This window comes from Penicillium nucicola (assembly GCF_028828085.1).
Source record: "Penicillium nucicola strain IBT 29836 chromosome Unknown utg000008l, whole genome shotgun sequence".
Lineage (NCBI taxonomy): Eukaryota > Fungi > Ascomycota > Eurotiomycetes > Eurotiales > Aspergillaceae > Penicillium > Penicillium nucicola.
The window spans coordinates 509645-530563 of NW_026643132.1; the positions used below are offsets into that span (position 1 = coordinate 509645).

At 43.8% G+C, this 20919-nt stretch overlaps 9 protein-coding genes across 9 annotated transcripts; 4 read left to right on the forward strand and 5 right to left on the reverse strand.

Moving 5' to 3' along the window:
• Positions 1 to 570: 570 nt before the first annotated feature.
• Positions 571 to 2930, reverse strand: N7511_007683 (uncharacterized protein; the record flags this gene model as incomplete). The annotated part of the gene is made up of 4 exons (XM_057130060.1): positions 571 to 1143; positions 1191 to 1509; positions 1556 to 2481; positions 2547 to 2930. The coding sequence occupies 4 exons, from the start codon at positions 2928 to 2930 to the stop codon at positions 571 to 573; spliced, it is 2202 nt and encodes a 733-aa protein (XP_056981843.1).
• Positions 2931 to 4562: 1632 nt separating this feature from the next.
• On the reverse strand, positions 4563 to 5192 carry N7511_007684 (uncharacterized protein; the record flags this gene model as incomplete). Its single annotated transcript, XM_057130061.1, has 1 exon — positions 4563 to 5192. One exon carries the CDS (start codon positions 5190 to 5192, stop codon positions 4563 to 4565), a length of 630 nt encoding a protein of 209 aa, XP_056981844.1.
• Positions 5193 to 6737: 1545 nt separating this feature from the next.
• On the forward strand, positions 6738 to 7594 carry N7511_007685 (RTA1 domain-containing protein; the record flags this gene model as incomplete). Its single annotated transcript, XM_057130062.1, has 2 exons — positions 6738 to 6888; positions 6945 to 7594. 2 exons carry the CDS (start codon positions 6738 to 6740, stop codon positions 7592 to 7594), a joined length of 801 nt encoding a protein of 266 aa, XP_056981845.1.
• Positions 7595 to 8062: 468 nt separating this feature from the next.
• Positions 8063 to 9261, forward strand: N7511_007686 (uncharacterized protein; the record flags this gene model as incomplete). The annotated part of the gene is made up of 2 exons (XM_057130063.1): positions 8063 to 8245; positions 8278 to 9261. 2 exons carry the CDS (start codon positions 8063 to 8065, stop codon positions 9259 to 9261), a joined length of 1167 nt encoding a protein of 388 aa, XP_056981846.1.
• A 1306-nt stretch (positions 9262 to 10567) lies between these two features.
• N7511_007687 (FAD-dependent oxidoreductase) lies at positions 10568 to 12471 on the reverse strand (the record flags this gene model as incomplete). The annotated part of the gene is made up of 2 exons (XM_057130064.1): positions 10568 to 11906; positions 11960 to 12471. 2 exons carry the CDS (start codon positions 12469 to 12471, stop codon positions 10568 to 10570), a joined length of 1851 nt encoding a protein of 616 aa, XP_056981847.1.
• An 897-nt stretch (positions 12472 to 13368) lies between these two features.
• N7511_007688 (uncharacterized protein) lies at positions 13369 to 14439 on the reverse strand (the record flags this gene model as incomplete). The annotated part of the gene is made up of 1 exon (XM_057130065.1): positions 13369 to 14439. One exon carries the CDS (start codon positions 14437 to 14439, stop codon positions 13369 to 13371), a length of 1071 nt encoding a protein of 356 aa, XP_056981848.1.
• Positions 14440 to 17740: 3301 nt separating this feature from the next.
• Positions 17741 to 18131, forward strand: N7511_007689 (uncharacterized protein; the record flags this gene model as incomplete). Its single annotated transcript, XM_057130066.1, has 3 exons — positions 17741 to 17927; positions 17976 to 18043; positions 18099 to 18131. 3 exons carry the CDS (start codon positions 17741 to 17743, stop codon positions 18129 to 18131), a joined length of 288 nt encoding a protein of 95 aa, XP_056981849.1.
• A 1087-nt stretch (positions 18132 to 19218) lies between these two features.
• Positions 19219 to 19491, reverse strand: N7511_007690 (uncharacterized protein; the record flags this gene model as incomplete). The annotated part of the gene is made up of 1 exon (XM_057130067.1): positions 19219 to 19491. The coding sequence occupies one exon, from the start codon at positions 19489 to 19491 to the stop codon at positions 19219 to 19221; it is 273 nt and encodes a 90-aa protein (XP_056981850.1).
• Positions 19492 to 20085: 594 nt separating this feature from the next.
• On the forward strand, positions 20086 to 20472 carry N7511_007691 (uncharacterized protein; the record flags this gene model as incomplete). Its single annotated transcript, XM_057130068.1, has 2 exons — positions 20086 to 20293; positions 20351 to 20472. The coding sequence occupies 2 exons, from the start codon at positions 20086 to 20088 to the stop codon at positions 20470 to 20472; spliced, it is 330 nt and encodes a 109-aa protein (XP_056981851.1).
• Between the last annotated feature and the right edge of the window lie 447 nt (positions 20473 to 20919).

Sequence of the window (20919 nt, forward strand, 5' to 3'; positions counted from 1 at the left end):
GCCGATACAGTCGTACCACAATTAGTGAGATCTATCCTGTGACTTGACCATTAGAACCTTGTCATGTCAGGAATTAGACCATAATTCATACTGACAGACGAAGAATCAATCACAGGCAGCGGAAGTGAATATACGTGGAGGCGGTATAGGTCAATTCTGTTGTGGAATGTGAGTTTTACTCAACTGATTAGCTGAATTGAATCTAAAAGCATTAGGTGTATGGGCATTGCGTGCATGGATGTGTGCTGTTGTTGTTGCCTCTGTTGTTGATGGTCCAGTGGCTTTAATTATGTATCATGCTAGTTTTTATTAAACCAACTTGAGTATGTCAATCAATATGTCGTCCATCCATGATTGAATTATACTTTGATCCGCTGGGACTTTTTTTTCTTCTCCAATCGAGGGTCAAGGGCCTTTGTTCGGGCTCTCTGAATCTTAGATGAAAATGACCTCCCTCATGATTGCAGTTGATGTACTGATTTAAAATCAGGAGACCAGTATATTTGAACATGAGAATGCTTTTGCAACTTTCACCTAATGACATATTTTTTTATTTGACATTTCTCAGTATCAAAAAGCTGATTTTCTTGTTCTACAACCAACTCCGTTGACTTCAATTTCTGAATTCCCTTCATCATGCCACCACAGCAAAAATTGTACTTTGCAATGATTGACCTCTTGCTCGACAATCTTCCATTTGCCCCCACTCACAGTAACCACCGTATCTTTCTGTGGAAAATGGAAGTATGGGAGATATATCTCAGTTGGAGAGTTGGAGGCCGTAGCTTTCCCAGTTATGCTCATCGTAAATGTGCATCTTTTCAAATCGAAACCATGGCTGTTCAATTGGCCGTCAACACAGATTGGGCTAGGGCGAAGGTAAGCCTCTGCTGCGCGATAGCCTTTTCTCCGAGTCACCACTTTCTGAAAATGATCAAATCCAGTTGATCTACGCCTTGACCCCGGAACACTTTGGGCGTTTGGATCAGCTTTGATACTATTCTCAGAAGCATGAGTGTCGGATGACGTCGACGGACGTGATCTGATGGAACGTGGATTCTTCTTGTCCGGCAGCTCCAAGTCATCTTGAGAGAATATCGAAAAGTCCTCACCATTCCATTGATCGCCACATTTGTGATTGTTCTAAGCAAAGTCAGCAAAGTTGTCGCGCTGAAAATCACCGTGCATACCTCTGTCATATAGGCCCACAAGGTAAATCCGTTGGCATTGCTCCCTTCGAGAGCAAAATGGTTGGCATCCATAGCTTTGATTTGACTCTTGTAGTCTCCAGTCTTATAGGCATGTTTATTATCCAGATCATATGGAACTCCAATCTCCGTAAAAATGAGTGGATGATTCCCAACATTGTTGAAACTTTCGTTGCGGATAAACATGAGCTGATCTCGTAGCCCTTTGCGAATAGACGTCTCGCCAAATTTGACTGCGAATGCCGGCAACAAGTGTTTGCCTCGAAGTACGCCGATCACGTCGATATTGAAAAAGCGGCTCCTACAAAAATTGGTGTCAAGCTCAGAAGGGGATTGTGAAAACTTACCAGTGCTTTCTCAATAGTGTCAGACCATCGTAAAAGTGAACAGCATGGACCATATTCGGATCGTCATCGATAGTATCTTTGATCTTCGGCGGAATTTCCATAACAGGAGGCTGGCAGAACATGATGGTGCCCTCACAAACACTGCGAATTGCGTCTCTGTATGCTCTATAGTGCTCCAGAAAGTAGGTATTGGTGAACTTTTCATAGTCCAGATCCTCGTCAGACCCGGGCGTCTTCGAAAAATAGTCGTTGTGGATCAGGTTATCGTTGGTCGGATCCCAAACGCCATGCTGCGCCCAAAGGCATTTCCCGAGTTTCCATCCAGGATCTCGTCGCCAGCCGTATTTGCTACACTCGGATTGTAGCCAGACCGACTCGCTCTTCGAATTGACGACACGTTTGCCAGTCCGGCGTGGTCCCATTCTTCCAAATCGCCACACTTCCACCTCACAGGACCTCCCGGATCCAAGAAGCATACCCTGAAAGGCAGTAGGTGATGTGCCGAGTTGTAGATGCTGCTCTTCTGGAACTTTCGAAATATCTTGAATACCGATAAGTCCCCTATTGGGCTCATTCAAACTTTCCCACCCAATAACCACATCTTGTTCGAGACCTTCTGTATCATGTATTCTTTGTGCGAGATATTTGCACGCCGCAATGAAGTGGTTTTGTAAGTATGTCTGAATATTCACACCATCAATGATTGCTTTTGGCGCAAAGTCTCGGCCAGCCCAGAACAAAGTGAACATAGTCTGACAAGCCAACCTGGTATAATTAGTACACCATATCATCTTGGGGAACTCTGCAGGATTGTCCGATGTGTGCTGAGAGATGGCGGCCTCTGTATTCGTGAAAGACCTTGGATCTAGTCCAGCTGCATAAAAGGTCCATGCTGGTGCTCCTGATCCCCCTGATAGTCGCGACCACTTTCAAACATCAGCATCTAGCTCGGGGGGGTCGGGGCTTCCAAATGGCTCAAAGATCGTCTTACCACATCTTGATGTGGATCCATGAAAATATAGAACTGATAACGTTTGGCGATGCCAAGGATCTGAAGAGTGAAATCCACCCATTCCTCGTCGTATATACCGGGGCCAGCGTGCTCGATGGCCTCCCACGTAAAAATGTATCGAATGGTATTATATCCCCATTTTCGGAGTCGTTGAAAGTGGGAATCCGCCTGCTCTAGAGGAAATGGACGTCCAACAAATGAGACATCATCCGCATCGAACAAGTCCTCGGAATTATGAGATCCCTGTGTTGAGAATTTCGGATATTTTGCATCGCCTGCGACATTTATTCCCCTTAGAATAACTTCTCGGTTCTGGGGATCTCGAAAGGATTGCCCCTGGACCCGGAGTCGCAGTTGAGTCATGCTGATGTTCACGATGTTTGGTCACTTTCAAACCAGCCAATGCGAAGCAGTAGAGCACGGTTGTAATCGAGAGAAGAGTTGATGTCACAAAAGTACCAGAGAAAAGAATCTTCAGAACAAATTGAGAAAGAAAGCAAAGAAGACTGTCTCGATTGCGCCGATATCAGGTATGTTCGTTGGATTTGTTTCGGAAAAATACACGTGTACGTTAAATGACGTCTTCAACTTCACATCCTTCCAAATGGACTGGGGTGCGACATGAAGGCCGGGGCTAAAAGGCAAGTGAGTCAGGGGCCAACTAAGTGGTTAATCGCCACTTCAGGAATCCGCGTTTAGTATTCCAATGACTCCACTTCGTTGAGGTTTTCAGGTGTGCCTATTCAATAACGGTGACGATAGTTGAAGATTTGCGGGGCTTGGAGACTGAGTGAGCCGCAATCCGATACGATACGAGTACGCGTACTGCGAGGAACGCGATTGGCCACCCGATTTAGAGTAGACCCACCCAAAATGGCTCCATGCTTAAATTTCTCTTTCACGAGTATAGAAATGTTGGCCAGGTATCTTGAGGTCTACTGTAATTATTCCAGGCTTCACCGATATTACTAAATCTCATAAAATTCAAGACTCCAAAATGGCAAAGCTTAGCCTTTGAAGAGCGGCTATTACGTCTGGCAATATGTCCCCTCTATCATTGCGGCCGTCATTTTTTTGGTCATGTTCCTTCTAGCTATATTTTTCCTTTCTGGATCTTCCGGAATCAAGTACGGTTTAATCTACCGTTTGCTATTGGCGGCATATGTAAGAGGCCTTGTTTCAATTTATCGCCTTTTTCGCTAGTTGATATTTGTCTATTTAGTCGAAATTAACTTATTGGCTATGCGACCCGAATTGATTCTCAGAACAGTACTAAGAAGCTGTCAAGGCCAGAATTGCTTCGTTCATGTGTAGCTACAACACAGTAAACATTACATATTCCTGCGAAAATACCCCACTTCTCAAAAAGTTTCCCAGAGACGAGCTAGGCTTCCAGGGCTACGTGATGTCGGATTGGTTTGCAACCCATTCGGGCGCCCGTGCCATCAATTCTGGTCTTGATTTGAGGATACCTGGCTATTTTAGCGAGACAGACTTCACGAATTCATATTTCGGATCTCATGTGGTGTCTGGTGTTCAAAATGGAACTATCTCAGAGCGCCGATTGAACCAGTTGATCAAGCGAATCCTCACGCCATATTTCTATTTCGATCAAGATACCGACTATCCCGCAATTGGCCCATCGTCATACGCTGTGACTGAAGCTATTTATGGGCTGCTTTCTACTGGAGAATCTACTACCGCAGGTCGAGACGTTCGTAGTAATCATTCGTCATTGATTCGAAAATGGGCTCGGTTGGTACATATCCCTATCGAAGGAGGCGTAGCATTCGATCTTTTTAACAGCACTGGATGCATTTCATAGAGTAGGATAGTAGAGAATCAAACAGAGTATTAGAAAGCAAAAGATACTTGGATTCGCTTAGCAATGCTATACTGATATCAAGCGCCATAAGTAATTCCTTCTCGGTGGATCAGAGAAGGGCTAAGTGTAGCCCCAACGAACTGTAAGTTCACAACCATAGTCCAGAGAGCTCATGCTTCCCACGACATGTGCAATAGGAAAAGGACCGACGCGTAAGTTTCGAATGCGTCTTGGATCTCAAGTCTCGTATGAGCTGGGAGACTATGAGTCGCAGTGGAGAAACAATTGACAACGTCACGTTGGCCTTCGATTGTCAGCTTGACAAGCACGTCTTTCCGTGTGAGACCGTATATTGGTCGAGGGAGGCGGAACGGCGTGTCTTGTTTTCGATCAAACACGAGTTTGATCGTGCCGATACCGTTCAAGGTTTGAAATACAGCACTTGGTGCATTTTTTGGTTGCTCTAGATGAACCTGCTGGAACCACTGAGCTGTAGTGAAACTATCCTGGGGTTTGAATCGCTGCATGGCGCGGAATAGTCGCTGGGTGACGGAAGTTTTCTGTCCACGGGGGGAGGCAGTTTCATGATTCCCAGAGGAAGTCATAACCCGAAATAGTCCCTTCGAGCTAGGGTAACGGGTGGCAACATGACAGCAGTCAAGGATAGCGAAGCAGTCCATTGACTCATCCGAGTCCATGCACATTTTCACCGCATCCCATTTAACTCGCTTATCATGGGAGATGAAAGATAAATCACCCTGAAACGGGCCTTCATGGCCGGCGTGGTAAAAGATGAACATGGATGGAAGCGATGATCGAAGGCATTTCACGAGAAGTGAGCGCGAAGTGACCATTAACCAAGTTCAAACTAAACCTTTACCCGAATATTCATACATCTTTAAATAAAGGCTAGTACTAAATAACCACCTATAACGAAATGCGACTAAGATATCAGTCATATTTTATATCTTTTTGAGTATCATATTTTACATCCAATTTTACATCCAATTTTACATCCAATTTTACATCCAATTTTATATTCAACATGGAATAGGATTCTTGGCATTTTAATGGATCATTTCAAGACAGACAGGTAAGATGCTTTTCCAAAAGAATATTAGAAAAGATTTAAGCTAAAGGGTAAAGGGGGAAGACCGATCAAGCGCTTCGCACCTGGGTAGGCAACATCCATATTGTTGCCTCAGGAGTTGTACTTGGTAGTATGAAATCAAGTCTCGATAACAAGTTTGAGATTGTCTAGCTGTGTTTATAAATAAGGCAGTGCCTATTTACAGCTACATGTTATGCGGTCAGCATGAGGCCTCACGCTGATACACGTACTTGTCAAGCCAACAGTTGGAGGGAAACGTGAGGTTCTTGACAATTTCTCAAATTCTATTCGGGATCTCTATTCGGGATCTTCCAGCCAATACGACATTTGAAATCCGGGACACCTTCGAAAATAACGCGTAGGCTCTCTTCATTTTGGGTATGTTGTGGGAAGCATGCGCTCTCTAGAAAATGGCCATGCTGATGAGGAGGATGAACCATATGACTTTGTCTTAGCCTTATCGGGGCCATTATAGAGGGGATTAAATATCTCACCACAAGCTTTGAAAACTTCGTGAAGGACCAACAGAGGACACACTTCTTGACTGATCGAAAGATTTCTGGGGTAAGTTCGAGTTGGTTCGGGTAGTCCCACTGACGCTGATATAGATAAAACTTTCTTTTGATCGTATGGCCGTAGGAGGTCTGGTGGTGGCGCAATTTCAAAAAATTAGATTCGCGTAGAGATATGTTTTGTAGATCCACTCATATATGCACCAATCACGGGTCAATCTCTCCGCGTATTCGGGCAAGGCTGGCTAATTGAAACATACCTGTCCCATATATATGCATCCGGAAATTTCCTTCGACATATAATTAGTACCATGATAGGTCCCCAGACCCGCATGCTTGAGACAATATCAGGTTGGATCACTGCCACAACCCCTTATCAAGCAATGAGCTTTCCCGACGTACGAGTTACGCTTTCAATCCACTCAACATATGCTTGCTAGATCTTCTTCTAGCCGCGAACCCCCAGTAAACTAAATATAAATATGAAGCTGTATATATACACGGATTTCACGTCCACATGTTACTTTCTTTTAATATTCTACTCAATCTTTGAAACTTCTCTCTTTTAAGCTCTCCTTCAAACTTCCACAATCACCCCTCTTCAGTCATTCATTTCCTGTTTCCTGTTTCGGCATTTTCGTTTTCACCTCTGTGAAAGAATCTTCTTCGTTGTTCATCGCTACAAGCCATTTTGAACGACAAGACGAACGTATCTGGACACGATGGGATCTTCAGGTTACTACCCCTATGAGCCCAGCACGACAGGTGCTACAATTGCAATGCTATTATTCGGAGCCAGTGCATTTGTCCACCTTTGGCAAATGATAAAGACAAGAACCTGGTTTTTCACCGCTTTTCTCATCGGTGCTTTCAGTCAGTACTCCATCTCCATCAACACTTATCTTCAGTTTTTTAATATGTGACACCAGTGATGACCCTGGGCTATATCTTCCGGTTGATTTCCGCACGCAGCTTGGATAGCCTTATCCCCTACATCTGCCAGTCCATGTTCATTATTCTCCCACCATCGCTATACGCTGCCACAATCTACATGACCTACGGTAGAATTGTCATGTTTGTCGGTCAACCTCATCTATCCATCGTGGCACCTCGAAAAGTGACCAAAATATTTGTATTGGGAGACACCACTGCGTTCCTCCTACAGCTAAGTGGTGGTGGTATGCAGACCATAAATAGTATGCGCAGTCTAGGAGAGAAGATTCTGGTTGTTGGGCTGATTATCCAACTGATATTTTTTGGATTCTTCCTCTACGTCGCTGTTGCCTTCCAGCATCGGTTGCGCAAGGCGAATCTCAATTTGATCGGTGGTCCATGGCGTCGCCTTTTACATATCTTGTTCCTCGTTTCGGCACTGGTTATTGGGCGATGTGTTTTTCGCATCATAGAGTACGTCGGCGGAACAAATGGATATGTGAACTCGCATGAGTTTTGCATGTACATTTTCGACGCGATTCCAATGTTCATCGTACAGGCAATCTTTCACCTCTTTCATCCAGGCAAAATCCTTGTAGGCAAGGGTCCTGTTGTTGATGACTATGTGAACCTTCAAGATGCTTGATTTAAAGTATAGGTTAACTTATCTGTGGGAAACGAAGCGTCCAATACTTAAAGCCATCATCAATTCCTGGTAACCATTATAGCCCTCCAGTAATTATACAGTGAGACTGTTTGTTAAATAGAACTAGTTATCAACCATTCTTTTTGTCACTAAATATACGACTATTCAGGTCAAATCGAGGATAAACTTGGCCAATAATTCTGAACGAAGATGCCTGGAAACTGGCTGAGTCAGCATATTAGAAAATCCTAACTTAGGAGGTGAATGTTGCTTTCACCCCTTGTCAATACCAGAAACCTCTAGGGTTGAACCCGTTGGTCATTCAAATTGCTTGCGCATAATCGGGGTATACTCAGGTTCTGCATTTCTCAGATCCTGATGCCTAGGAGACAAAGTTCCCCCATCTGATTTCAACCGGAAAGGAAAAGATCATGATCCAGGCAAGAAAGGCGCACAAAAAATCAAGGCATGGCTGCGTCGAATGCAAACGTCGTCACGTCAAGGTATTATACTCTATCATCATATGAAACAACTACCGGGACACAGCCTGTCCAATTCAACAAGCTAGACGCTGATTTGTGCTACAGTGCGATGAGACCAGGCCAAAATGCGTCAATTGCCATGTTTCAAAGCGTCACTGTTCATATGAAGGTATGGTGTCGAAAGCGCATAGCTTAGTGCAGATCCATCGATCAAAGTCAAAACGTGCTGCCATAAATAATGAAGTACCTGTGAAATCTTCGCATGTTGCCGATTCTGGTGTCACAAATGACAGTCCTCCAGTTAACAAATTGCACTTGGAATTATTCCATCACTTTGCTACGGACGTTTTGGCGTTCCCTGGCTTTGATATGCTCTCATCCGAGGGCTCTGCTATCGACATGACTAGATACATATTGTCTGCGCCATATCTCATGAACCAAATCTTGGCTTTCGCTGCATTACATCTCAGCGTTATTCATACAACAAGACAGGAATTCTACCAATATCATTCTTCACAGCTTCAAACACACGCTCTGTCCGAATTCAATGGCGGAAACCTGGACGTATCTGCCGACACTTGCGTGCCCATGTTTCTTTTTTCTTCATGTCTGGCAATGCATGTTCTCGCCGAAAAGTTATTGTTTCGCCCCGATAGCTTCGAAGATTTTCTCGATCACTTTGTTCAGTCACTGAGGATGCATCGTGGCGTTCGTGCAGTTACAAATAAATCGTGGCATCTACTTTTGCAGTCACCGCTTAAACCTCTGCTTGAAATCGAACAAATGATCTTGGATCAAAGTACATCTGGCAATGAGTGTGTCGAGCTCCTAGCACATTTGGATGCTATCTATGATCCAGTGATCGACTCTATCTACCGACAGACCATTGAAGACTTACAAAAAGCCTTCAATGCAAGTCGCTCGCCTTTATCAAACTTCTCAAGAATTGGTCCAATCATTTTCTGGCCGGTGAACATTACTCCAGAGTACATAGACCTACTTTCAGAGCGTCGACCAGAAGCACTTGCTGTTTTGTCCCACTTCGGAGCCCTTTTACACCTGCACCGTGAGATATGGACTTTTGGAAATAGTGGTCTTTATCTAATTTCTTCTATCAGTAATTACCTTGGGCCGCAGTGGGAAAGTTGGCTTCGCTGGCCGAACACGTTCATGCACGAGCCATGAGTACTCTGACCTCCCCCCCGGGCCGATTTTATTCTGTCAGACAATTCTCCGCCAGGCATGTTTTGGCTTTGCCCATAAATTCTATATTACGATTGACAATATCAATAAATCAACTGATTAGAGACTGACCCAAGAGCTAGCTTTCGTTGGAAATGCTCAACACTCTCCTTACCTTAACTCCACGAACTCACTCGCGGCAAAGTTAGTCAATATTGCAAACGTCAAGTACACATAAATATATATAGTCTTTCAATGAAAGGTTCAATTTTAAAATCCACAAAAAGGCGATGAAGAGCCCCATAATGATGGTGGCAGCATAGAGTTGTACAACGGCAGCACTCATGCTTTGTGGGCTGTAACCTGCTTGAGCTATATCAGAGTACTAGAGTTTGCTCCGATAGAAATAAGAAAACAGGGCTACAATAATCAATACAATGCTGATAGGAATGGAGTTTCCAAACGTTGAAATTAAGTATGACTTGGCATCGCCTGAGACGACGAAGCAGACCTTGAGAACCGAAGTTACACATAAGGCGGGCAAATGCTAAAAAGAGATATCCAATTGGTATGGCCAGGTCCAAAAAGAAAGCGAAAGTTCGCTGAATATGAGGATATTCTGGTCTTGGTACTTTAAAAGTCAGCCAATCAGAAATCATTCGCTCCGCGTATTCGGGACATTCCAATAGTAATCGTTGCCAAGAATGTAAAGTTGAGCATTTTAAAACAGATGCCAACTGAATACGCGGGAGTCATATTGATGAATATTATGAAGACCCGAATACAGAAGCCGATCATTATTTGAGTAATACGTATCGAGCTTTAACGATGCTGCCTGTTTAGGCAATCTTCACCCAGTTTAAGATTTACACGGATCTAAGAGAACCCGACCTTTTAACGCCCGAAGAGTAAATTTCTAGGCTCAGTCTCAAATTGGAAACTGCGCAAAATAATGAGACTACGTGTGTTACTCAGCCATTCCAGCGATTATTCTTTCTGAGCAAGCCATGCCCCAACGTTTCGCATTCTCGATATCACTTGCCTGTGTATTATAGATTAAAGTGGTTTCCATTAAATTCTTACATTGAACCATTTAAGTATGAATGTAGTCGATTGAATGAGTCCAACGCAGTTTTGAGACGAATAAAATACATAACGACGCAAGTTCTCTAACCCAAAATACACACATATCTATCTCTCTGTATATCTTCAAATAGCAGTAGAACCAGGAGCATTGAGGATTCAAAATCATTTAGTTGGGTTGCAACGGAATATCAAATGTTCTCGTCTGCTAGCATCTGTTTCTGAATCATGATGCCACTCGGCAGAGCAATCCAGAGTTCAGATCATAATTCCACAGGTCACTACCGACGCCACTCCAAACGAAGAGACTATCGCTAGGATCAAACTTGCGCTTGATGGCTAGGAGCTTTTCATAGTTTTCGCCATAGAAATCTTTCTTCCAGGTACTACTGAATGGGTTGCCCTCGTTCATGTATGAGCCGGTATTAGGAGCCCAATTTCTCCAAACAGGCTCTTTGACAGCCTCATACCAATCTGCGGCGGCCTTGAGGGACTGACTTGCATCTTTTGTCGCGTTGATCGATGCTCCTAGGGTGAAAACATGAGCATATGCGGTGCGCCAGGCAGGGAGAACACTTCCACGCATATGTTCTGGGACATGAGCAGGACCGCGACCGCCTTGCAATCCAAACAGTAACATTGTTCCAGTGTCTGGATCTTCGGAAGCCATAGCCTGCCGCAGATATCCTGTCAAGTCTTTTTGAGCAATGTCCGATAACTCCCTTCGGCCCATTAGGCGACTGGTCATCAGGCTGACAACTCCCGCAGAATTGCTAGACAAAGGGTTAGCCTTCGAAAACGACCAGTAACTCTGCGTAGACGCCCGTTGACGAGAAAAGCTGAGATAGTTGCTGTTGTCAATGGATGCAACTCGGATTGCTAGTTGATTAACGACATGATCCATACGATCAGCTGTCATGTTTAAACCAACAAAACCAACCACTACTGCAACACCGGCTAGTGCACTTGTAAGACCCAAAGCCATCGCTCTTGTCTTGGTATATGCGGTGATGTTGCCATTCAGACCACCATCCATAATGTCGGGAATCGAAGAAACAACTTCCGACAAAGCGTTCCATGAGGCAGCCCCACTGGCGTTTGAGGAGTCAGTCGCATAAAACGAAAGCCCTCCGGTGACCACGTTTGTTGGAATAGGGTGTGTTTTGAGGATAAACTCCGTGACCACTCCATATTGACCTCCTCCACCTCCGCGAATTGCCCAAAAGAGATCCTCATTCTGTATACTGTTCGCGATAAGACGCTTGCCATCGGTGGTTACTACAGTGACCTGGTAGACTTGATCCGACGCAAGACCGTGGTGACTCGACAAAAATCCATGACCACCATTTTGAATCAGCCCTCCGAGGCCAACAGTAGCGTCCTCTCCACCAACGACAGTTCTGTTGATGCGGTTAACCGCAGCGTAAACACTGCCCCAATTATTGCCGCTTCCGCATACAACAACATCGTCGGTTTCATTCCGACCTGGCAGTTTCCAAGCACGTCGCCATTCGAAATGCTTAAAGTTGTGTGTCCAAATAGAAAGCGCAAATGCGCCAGTTGATCTAGATAATTATTAGCGACTCGGTTGGAAAGTATCAATTATCATATCACATACCGGCCGTTCAGGTCATGGCCGGTTCCTTTCACAACAATCCGAATATTTCGTTTAGAGGCCCATTTCATTGCCTTCGAAACATGATCGACTGTCGTGGCATTGACAATATATCGTGGCAATCCACCAATACTGCAACCATTGCCTTTGACATAGCCAGTGGCACCCTTTGGAACACAGGAATTGTTTGTGTAGATTGGGTAGTCAATGCTCTCGGGCCAGGAAGCATGATATGCTGCATAGGACCATTTCTCCTGTACACTGGTACAATTCTCAGGAGAATTGAAGGGATTACCAGGAAAGCAAGATGATGCAACGGGTGAAGTTTTGAGTAGCACTCCTCCGATAGAATTGTTTAATGCGGCCCATTCGTTCACCGAGGGCCATGCTGAATCGGCGAGTGAAAGTTTACAGCCTAGGCTTGCAAAAGAGACAGTGATGATAGTCGAAAACAAAAGTATGGCTTTAGGTACCAGCATAATCGCGGCGCTGCGGTCAATAAATTGTCGTTGCATTGCAGAGTAGAGATTACTCATTATATTCCAGGACAAGGGTGATGGACAAAACACACAGGGATGAATGGAAAAATATTATAAATGGCAAGAGATCATCAATGATATCAGTACGTGAACTGTTTATGACTACGAATAATCAGGGGATATTCAAGCGGGATTTTTACTATCGTACGAACAACGCTCACCGCGGTCTAGTCGCTTAAATCATAATGCGTGGAGCTTAGAAAATATAGTACGAAGTTGGCAACGTATAGCTCAGATCTTTAAATACGGGCATTCGAGACATTGGTCAGTAGAAGATGTCGTACATGAAAATTATAAAAACCAAGTCCAGTAAATCCTCAAACCCGATCTAAACGGAAAAAGGAAGAAGGTAAACGTGCTCCACCGGAAGACCCATACAGCGGAGATGGGAAGCCAATCAAAACTCGATAAGTCCGCGTATACGGGGACTGGTATGTTACAGTTACAGCATACGGCTGGTATTACATGAAATGCCTGATGTCGTTGGCGTTTCATACGGCAGTGTAGTTATTAGGAATTCAGGTTTTATACCGGCATAATGAAAGTGGGTCTTATGTACCAGGTTGCAAATACTCATGATCTCTGACTGTAAGTAGCCTGGATCGGTCTTTCCGTCAAATACACTACTAGGAAGCTTGAGAAAAAAGTACGTATCGAGTCATTTACTGAATGGATACTATGTACTATGCCTCTAAGAATCATGGCACCGACAATGATGTCCTACTACAGCCAAGTTTGTACATCAAGCAATCGTGTTCAATTTCCTATTGTCGTGCAGTAAAACCGAAAAATTACTCCCGTCAATCCCTCAAGCGACATTTGATTATTGAATTAAGACTGAACTTACCTTTGAATCAAATACCCATAGCAATATTAATGAGCGAAAACAACAGATTGAAGTTCCATTCCCCCTTTTTGAGCATGGTAACTCACCCCATCAACTTTAAGTCCTTCATCATTCACCAGTGTGATAGTATCACCTATTTTCGAAAGAGGGCAATGCGGAATCTCGAAAGTTTGCGTTTTCATAGCACCCAACGCTGCATCAGGCGGTAGGGCTTGGAATTCCCCAGCTGAATTTTGGATCTTCCATGCGGACAGAGGCATTGTGTGCTCCGTTGAGTTGGAGATCGTGACTGATCTGCGTCTCATTTTGGAATCACTCGAGTTGACCAAAGCCTCATCAATATGCAAAGAGTTCTCGATGAGATCTTTGCGGCGCCCTGTGGAGCGGAGATAGTCGATCCAAGTCTCTGACCCTATGGCATGTCCGGTGTCATCGTCTGTGTGCGCAGATTGCGAAGCGAACCCGATGAATATTCCCACCCATTTACCAGATCTTGGATAATTGATCAAAAGACCACCGTCTTGGAAGATACCGTCGTCACGCTGAAACCGCCCAATGTTGCCTTGATTCATGTGCACATCGTGAATGCCTTTCCGGTCCTCAAACTGTGCCCCAAAAATGTAGACGTCCGCCTTCTGATCAATCGCTTGTTTGATCTCAGGTTCCAAAACATCAATCATATCGTTATTGGGGCCTTGATGATCATGGAACAAGATCCGACCGCTGTTGACATTGAATAGATTGCTTCGGATGTAATCCAATCCTAGTTCATTGTATCCCCGCTGTGGTTGCTCTAGAGGCTCAAAGCCCGAAGGTAGAACGTTGAGACCATCGATGATGGGATGATTGTTGACGTTGTGATTCACCCAGTAGGCAAGTCGAGAGTCGTTGCCTACAGACTTGGTGTTGATTGCAGCTCTGAAAAGACCACGAATCTCTTTGCGCCCGCCGGTTGAACGAAACTCCCTTCCAGAATGATCACCACCTTTATCGTCGAAATAGAGGGATAAGTGAGGGCTGATATCGTCCGTGAATGCATCTTCAACCTCATAGTACACAGGTTTTGCCTTCCACACGCCGTATCTCTTAATCGGCATATTGAGAAAATAGTAAGAACTTAATTTGTTTCAGGGGATTATTCTGTTATTGAGATGATCTGATCTTTACGTGGAAAATGCCGGGACTTCGATGCTGATATTCATAGTAGGAGCTCCCCGTCAGAATTTCCGTACGCTACGTCACATTACGATGATGCTATACGAGTTTAGCCCACTTGCAGTTCTCACACCCAATCTATGATGAAAGTTCGTATCGCGACCGCAGCTGATGATCACCTAGACTTTTAACGGTAACATGCACACTGTTCCGTGATTATGCCACGAGATATTTTGCACTGGGATACCTTTGTTTTAATCATACACGCTACGCGACTGCGAGGATAAGTTCATCCAGCTCTAATCAAATCGAGTATTACACAGGGTTCAATTCCCGCAAACTGTTGTATCTGAAGAGATTTGGTGTGGCAATTAACATTTGGGGTTCCCTGGATCCCTTCTCGGTTCGTTCACCCGTCAATGAAACTCGTGCATAACTTCATTATACCCCCAACCCATGTTCGACTCCGACCAAAGAGAACCATATCGTCAGAGATATATCTCTTATTCAATGCCATTTGCAGTCCTTTAAATTTATGGCCAGTCTTTTAGGCTCGCACATGGTAGCAAATTGCCCGAGGATCAATCGTCTAATCGCATGCCTGGCACATGGGGGGTATACCCGCCTCTCAAATACGTCTATATTCAATCAAATTTCATCAATCCTTCTCTGATTTCAACCAAAGTTTCTGTGTAATCATCAACTGAATTAATTCTCTTTCTTTAAGAAACAATCAATTCGCCTCCAGCATCCACAGTCACAGCCGGGAAGGTAAGGTACGAGTGGCCATAGGGTCTTGCTGGCTTGGCCGAGGAAATTATATTCACTATTCTCAAAAAAGAATTGTTGGAAGGAGGATTAATGTCACGTGTAATGGCTGACTCGTACAAGAGCTATGTAGTAATTTGTTGACGTCTTTCCCGACTCGTGATAATTGGACGAGAAGCAAAACTCCTTATAGATTTATGTATCTTGAACCCAGATCCTCTGATACTCTGCCTTGGTTTCGAAATCCTAGTTGAATTCGAACCCAGTTCATCAAACGCTTCAGGCTTTGATGGATTTTGACAGTGTGCCTTAGCGCCTGAACTTCCTTGCACTTAACTAGTTAACTTATACTAACTAACGTTAGTGATTGCTCTGCTACTTGGACTTGCGATATTACGCACCACATGTTTATTATTTTCCAAAGGAACTTATTGAGCATTCTAAAATGATATTATCCCTAAAATTAAATCATAATTTGAGTGCTTTGTGTCATGGTCAGTGCGGAGCTCACTGGGTACCTTCCGTTGTCCTTTACAGCAGTAAAAGTATGGTTTAGAAAAGTAGCACAATGACCGAAGCTTCAGATGCAATATTTTGTCATAGACATCTTGGACTTCGCTTATATCCATTCATGTATGGCTGCGACTGGTATTATGCTCTACTTCGGCGTGAAGAACTGGCGAATTGGGTATTCTACCAAAGCTCATCTGGCGAGCCATCTCGGTTGATTCACGCCCGCGTAGTCGAAGAGCCGTGGTATGAATAAATCAAAATCTAATATCTATCAGTCTGAGACGAGAATTTCAAGAAAAATTATTCTAGGCTTCTGTCACTCCGGCTCTAGGCCTAGAAATCGTCGCTGTACCGTCGGTCACCGTGACAGTCAGTACATGGATCCTAGTGTGAGGTCAGTCATAAATATTCCCTGTTTCTTCCACTAGATAACGTTTTCGGTGTCCAATATTAGGATACTTGGCTCAGTATATACAGTCTTGGTTCCGACAAAATAGTTTCTCTTGGCATTTGGAGCGGAATGAGGTTTCGGAGGTCGCAACTTCACCTGGCTTGATGATGCTCGAGTGTTGAAGATCGAGAATGGGACATTTTTTCTTTAGTATACTTATGGTCTAATATCCTGTAGCAGATATGCCATCACAGGAGAAAATCTGCAAATTTGAGTGAGAAATCTCGCGACATGTTTAACGCTGATGACAGCCTCAGGCGTTAGAATTGCTTCAGGATAACGGTCTGTCATTGGAGAATTTGGAAGAACACAAACCACGGCCAGTCATTCATCATGTTCCTTCAAATAGAATCAAACCATCTATAGTAAGCCCCATTTGCCACGCGTCCACTACCTAACCTCTTGTTGCGTTCTGTTTCATTCTCTCTACCCATTTGGTGTTGACCTGGCTGCGATGCCAGATTGCCATTGCGCCATTTCCATTTCAACAAATATATAAACTTCGGCTCAGAAAAAGGAGGAGCGACTGTGATTGACGAAGATGAGGGTAAACTACTTGAGAGTTTATTGTGTAGGTTATCCAATGGATGTAGTTACCGGAGAGGAAATCTCGATCTTAGCTTTGTACCATATTCCTCCGGATCTGGATAGATGTTCCTCGGCTCGTAACAGAACATGAACTATCCATACCGACCTCTAAATGCCAAGCCACGTCGGTTACTCCCGTCCACTCACGATACGTGCCCGTTGCCGTTAAGCTTAGATTTTCCTGGACCGCCAAGCGCCGGAAATGGACTGTATCTTCTGACCCTCTTTCATTGTTGGCTAGATCTCGCCAAATCGGGCGGAATACTACCACCCAAAGATGAATTGAGAGTTTAGTGTCTCCTTTGACAGCCAATTGATTTGAGTTTACGGCATGATAAACTCGCAGATTTCTCGTATTCAAAGATCCGCATATCAAGGCAGACTTAGAGCAATGGCATATCCAGTATGTTATTCGGAAATCGTCTGTCATCTTCTTCATTTTCTCGTTTCGTTCGGTTTTTGAACTTCGAGTATAAAAATTTACAAGATTTGTTTACGTTTATCTACTAGTTATTCAAACAAGGTCCTTTCGTTCGTGCCGCAGATAGTCAACTATGAATGAACCATGATAATATTCCCAGGTCACCAGGGCCAAGCCAATCCTGTACCTGCGGAAAACACTGCCTGGCTAATACGCCACTCGTTAAACGGGGTCATCCAGAATTAATCAACATTGCATCTTTCTCCTTCACTCTATGTCATTGATCACATCGCCACGATCTAGACGAGTCGGTCGAAATGAAATTCTTGATCGAGATACGAATAGATCGAGATTTAATCATGCAGATTGGGTCAAGAATCGTGTATTTAAAGGGCCACATTTCAAACGATCAATGCCTCACTCAAAATCACAATCCTTGCACTCAATCGATATAAGCACCCAAAAGAATTACATTCTTCATAGTAGTTTTTATTACTCTAAGATGCTTATGAAAAATATCTTCGCAGCTCTTGCTCTCACTGGTCTAGTCGCTGCTATTCCTGTTGATGACTTCGAAGAGAGAGACCTTGAAGAGAGAGACCAATGCAAGTATGGAAACAACTGGTGCTGTGAGAGTGCAGTCCCTTTGAATCTGCTTTTCATTCAGGGAAGCGGAAAGAAATGCGAGCGTAAGTAATCTTCAGAGAATTTTTGAAAAATGCTAACATGCAATTCAGTCAAGTCCGGCAACAGATGTCCCAACAATCGCCCTGCCAGTCTTTGCTGCCCCCAGAACCAGATTGTGGTAAGTCACTCTCTGAATCTAAATGTACTACTGAAAAGAAACTAACAGTGAATAGGGCAAGGAAGGTGTGGTCTGCGTCAAATACTAAGTATAGGTTCAACGGGCCTTTTCTCTGTGAAATCATTTTTCATTTATGACAGTGGGACATTCGAAAGAAAAACATAATTATGGCTATATAAGTACATGCGAAAATGATTTAATAAGTCTCCCATACTGTTAATGTGCTGTAATTCGCTGTGCTGGAGAAGGTTACAAAGTGCTTGTTATTCCAGATTACGTTTGATTTGAACTGAATTATAACTGTCTCCCACAATTTCAGTGATTCTGCCAAGCAGGAATCTAAAGAATGGAGAGGCGTACTACTGCTTCAATACTGTGCGCAGTTCTTTTTAGCTCGAACACTGTGGATAGCACGTAATGTGTAATCTAAAGGGCGCCTACTACGCGTTCTTGCATACTGCGTGAGCAAATCAAGCTACAATTGAATAACATGTCTCTTGATTCATTCTATAACGACCAAGATCTTTACTTGAAATTGTTCATGACTCCAATGTCTGGCATTGTCAGCGTAAATTGAGTGCTTTAACAGCTAGTCATCTACTACCTTCCACATCAACTTATAGCGATTTTAGCATCGATTAAGATCCAAACAATAAGCGTCAAGAATATGGATACCAATCAAATGCGCCTTTACTAGAAAAGAAAGAGTCAGGGTTACGCGATAAGAGCCCGAATGGCCGCCCAATTCTAGGAATTTTAGTGCGAGATGAACTTTCCCAGCGTCTGGGGTGGAGCTGATTCGATGCGATTTCTGTATTGCCTGTCTCGGTGTTTGCACATGCGTGGAATATATGAACTATATTTAACATCGTGTAATCGTGCATCTGAAACCCTCCAATCAATGGACGTTAGCAGTTAGAAGCACTTGAACGGGGCGGGAAGTGGCTTAATCTCATTGGGAAGTTGCATTGTGAATAACATAATTTTCTCTTGTTGAACAGCCTGACTGTCTGTCTCTCTCTCTGTATTGTTCAATTTGATGCATTGCTTAAATAGCTTAAAAATCTCAAATCTTACATACATTCAGCAATTTCTGTTTTACCACTACTTCAACTAAACCAAACCACAGTATCCCCTTGTTGCAGTGCTTTATATATATCGTCAGTTCTCACATATTATTCGCTTTTCATATTTTGCTTACTTTGATCCGTCACAGTAACGTCTTCATTTTCAGCAGCATCCATGCCCTGTGAAAGTCTCCAGGACCTAGTAGAATAGGTCCCGTAGGGCTCAACACAAACCAGTTTTCCAGTAAAATCCTTTTTGGTTTCGCCTGGGCAAAGTAAAGACAAGGGCTCATCTGGATTGTTCTGATCATCAAGTGTCAACTTGACATCGCAATCTCCGGACACCGTGATGGTGTTGTGGTGAAAGTTTACGGCGGGCATTGCAGAATATGATATTCTTGATCCGTATGATGCTAACAAGGCTCGATGAAGATAAGATGGAACAGACTTTCTACGAAAATTTATCTCATCTACTCAATAGGTTCGAATTTGTATATATTGCGGATAGTTCTATAACGTCATGATGATCAGTCCTTCTCCGTGCCCGAATCTATGGTTGACCCAACGACCAGTATGCAGTCCCCAAAATCGGTTATATAACATGTGACATACATTTAGATGGCAGTCATTTACTTATGGTTTTGTGACTAGCACCCAATCAAACTACCTCAACGTTCACAGATACTTCCGCCCGTGAGGAGATTGTTGTGGCGAGCTCACCATGCCGTCCTCTGGTTTGACGGTCTAGAGCCTGTTCTCTCTTACCTGATAGGCCTGACGTTTTAGCTATACCATAGGAAAACAGGCAGAGATCACCAGGTCTTCGTATAAATGGGGCCACATGACGTTACGAGTGTTATGCTAGCTCAGCTCTATATATAACGAATTTGAGAGCCACGAGCTCGTCCTCCACGGCATATTGAATATCCATGGACCATTGAAATCACTATATTCGAACACAATTGAAATCCGACCATGTCAGACTTCCTCCGCAGAGCATCCGACGCGTTCCATCATCGCGAGCGTCAAGACTCGACCAGCTCGACCGGCTCAGCCGGCTCAATGGACGCACCCATATCTCCTAACGCAGCAAAATTACCCGAGCAACAGCCAGCAAATCAAAAGTTCGAGTCCGCGCAGCCTGCTTCTCAGGCCAGCAATCCTTCTGCTGACACAGCAACTAGTAAGTTGTTTTCGTACGCCTTGAAAATCCATCGCTTTCTCTGACAAACTTTCAAAGAGGATCTGAAGAACCGCCACTCCTGGGGCTGGGGCAACAAACATGGGAAAATCCCCGACTCAAAGCAGCAACCTAATCAAAAGCCGAAAGACAGTAGCAATGACTGGATTTTTGCATCGTAACAGAAAGATATTCCTGGATTCGGTGGCCCGATGCGTGAAATTGTACTGTTAAATTTTTCTGAATGAGAGTATTACGTATGTGAACTGCGAAGACAGGCACTAGTGAAAACTGTTAAGCTATCACCCCTATTCGTAAGCATTTCATTTTAATGTGAGCACGATTATTTTCCCTTGTGAACTCGCATACTTGATAAAGCTCTTGAAGCACGTCGTATCAAGGTATTACTATTAGCTTGAATCTGGGTGTAAATTGAATATTGCAAATATTTTCTATCTTTCTTCTCGATATCAGTGACATTGAGGTCTATCCGACACCCGAGTTGGTCAGTGTGGATAATTGGGTGATTGGAAGGTCTAAGCAATACAACTGCAGGTCGGCATGATTGATTACTCACTAATCTCAAATATACATGCGTGGGTACGAGATAGGTACTGGTGTATGGACGG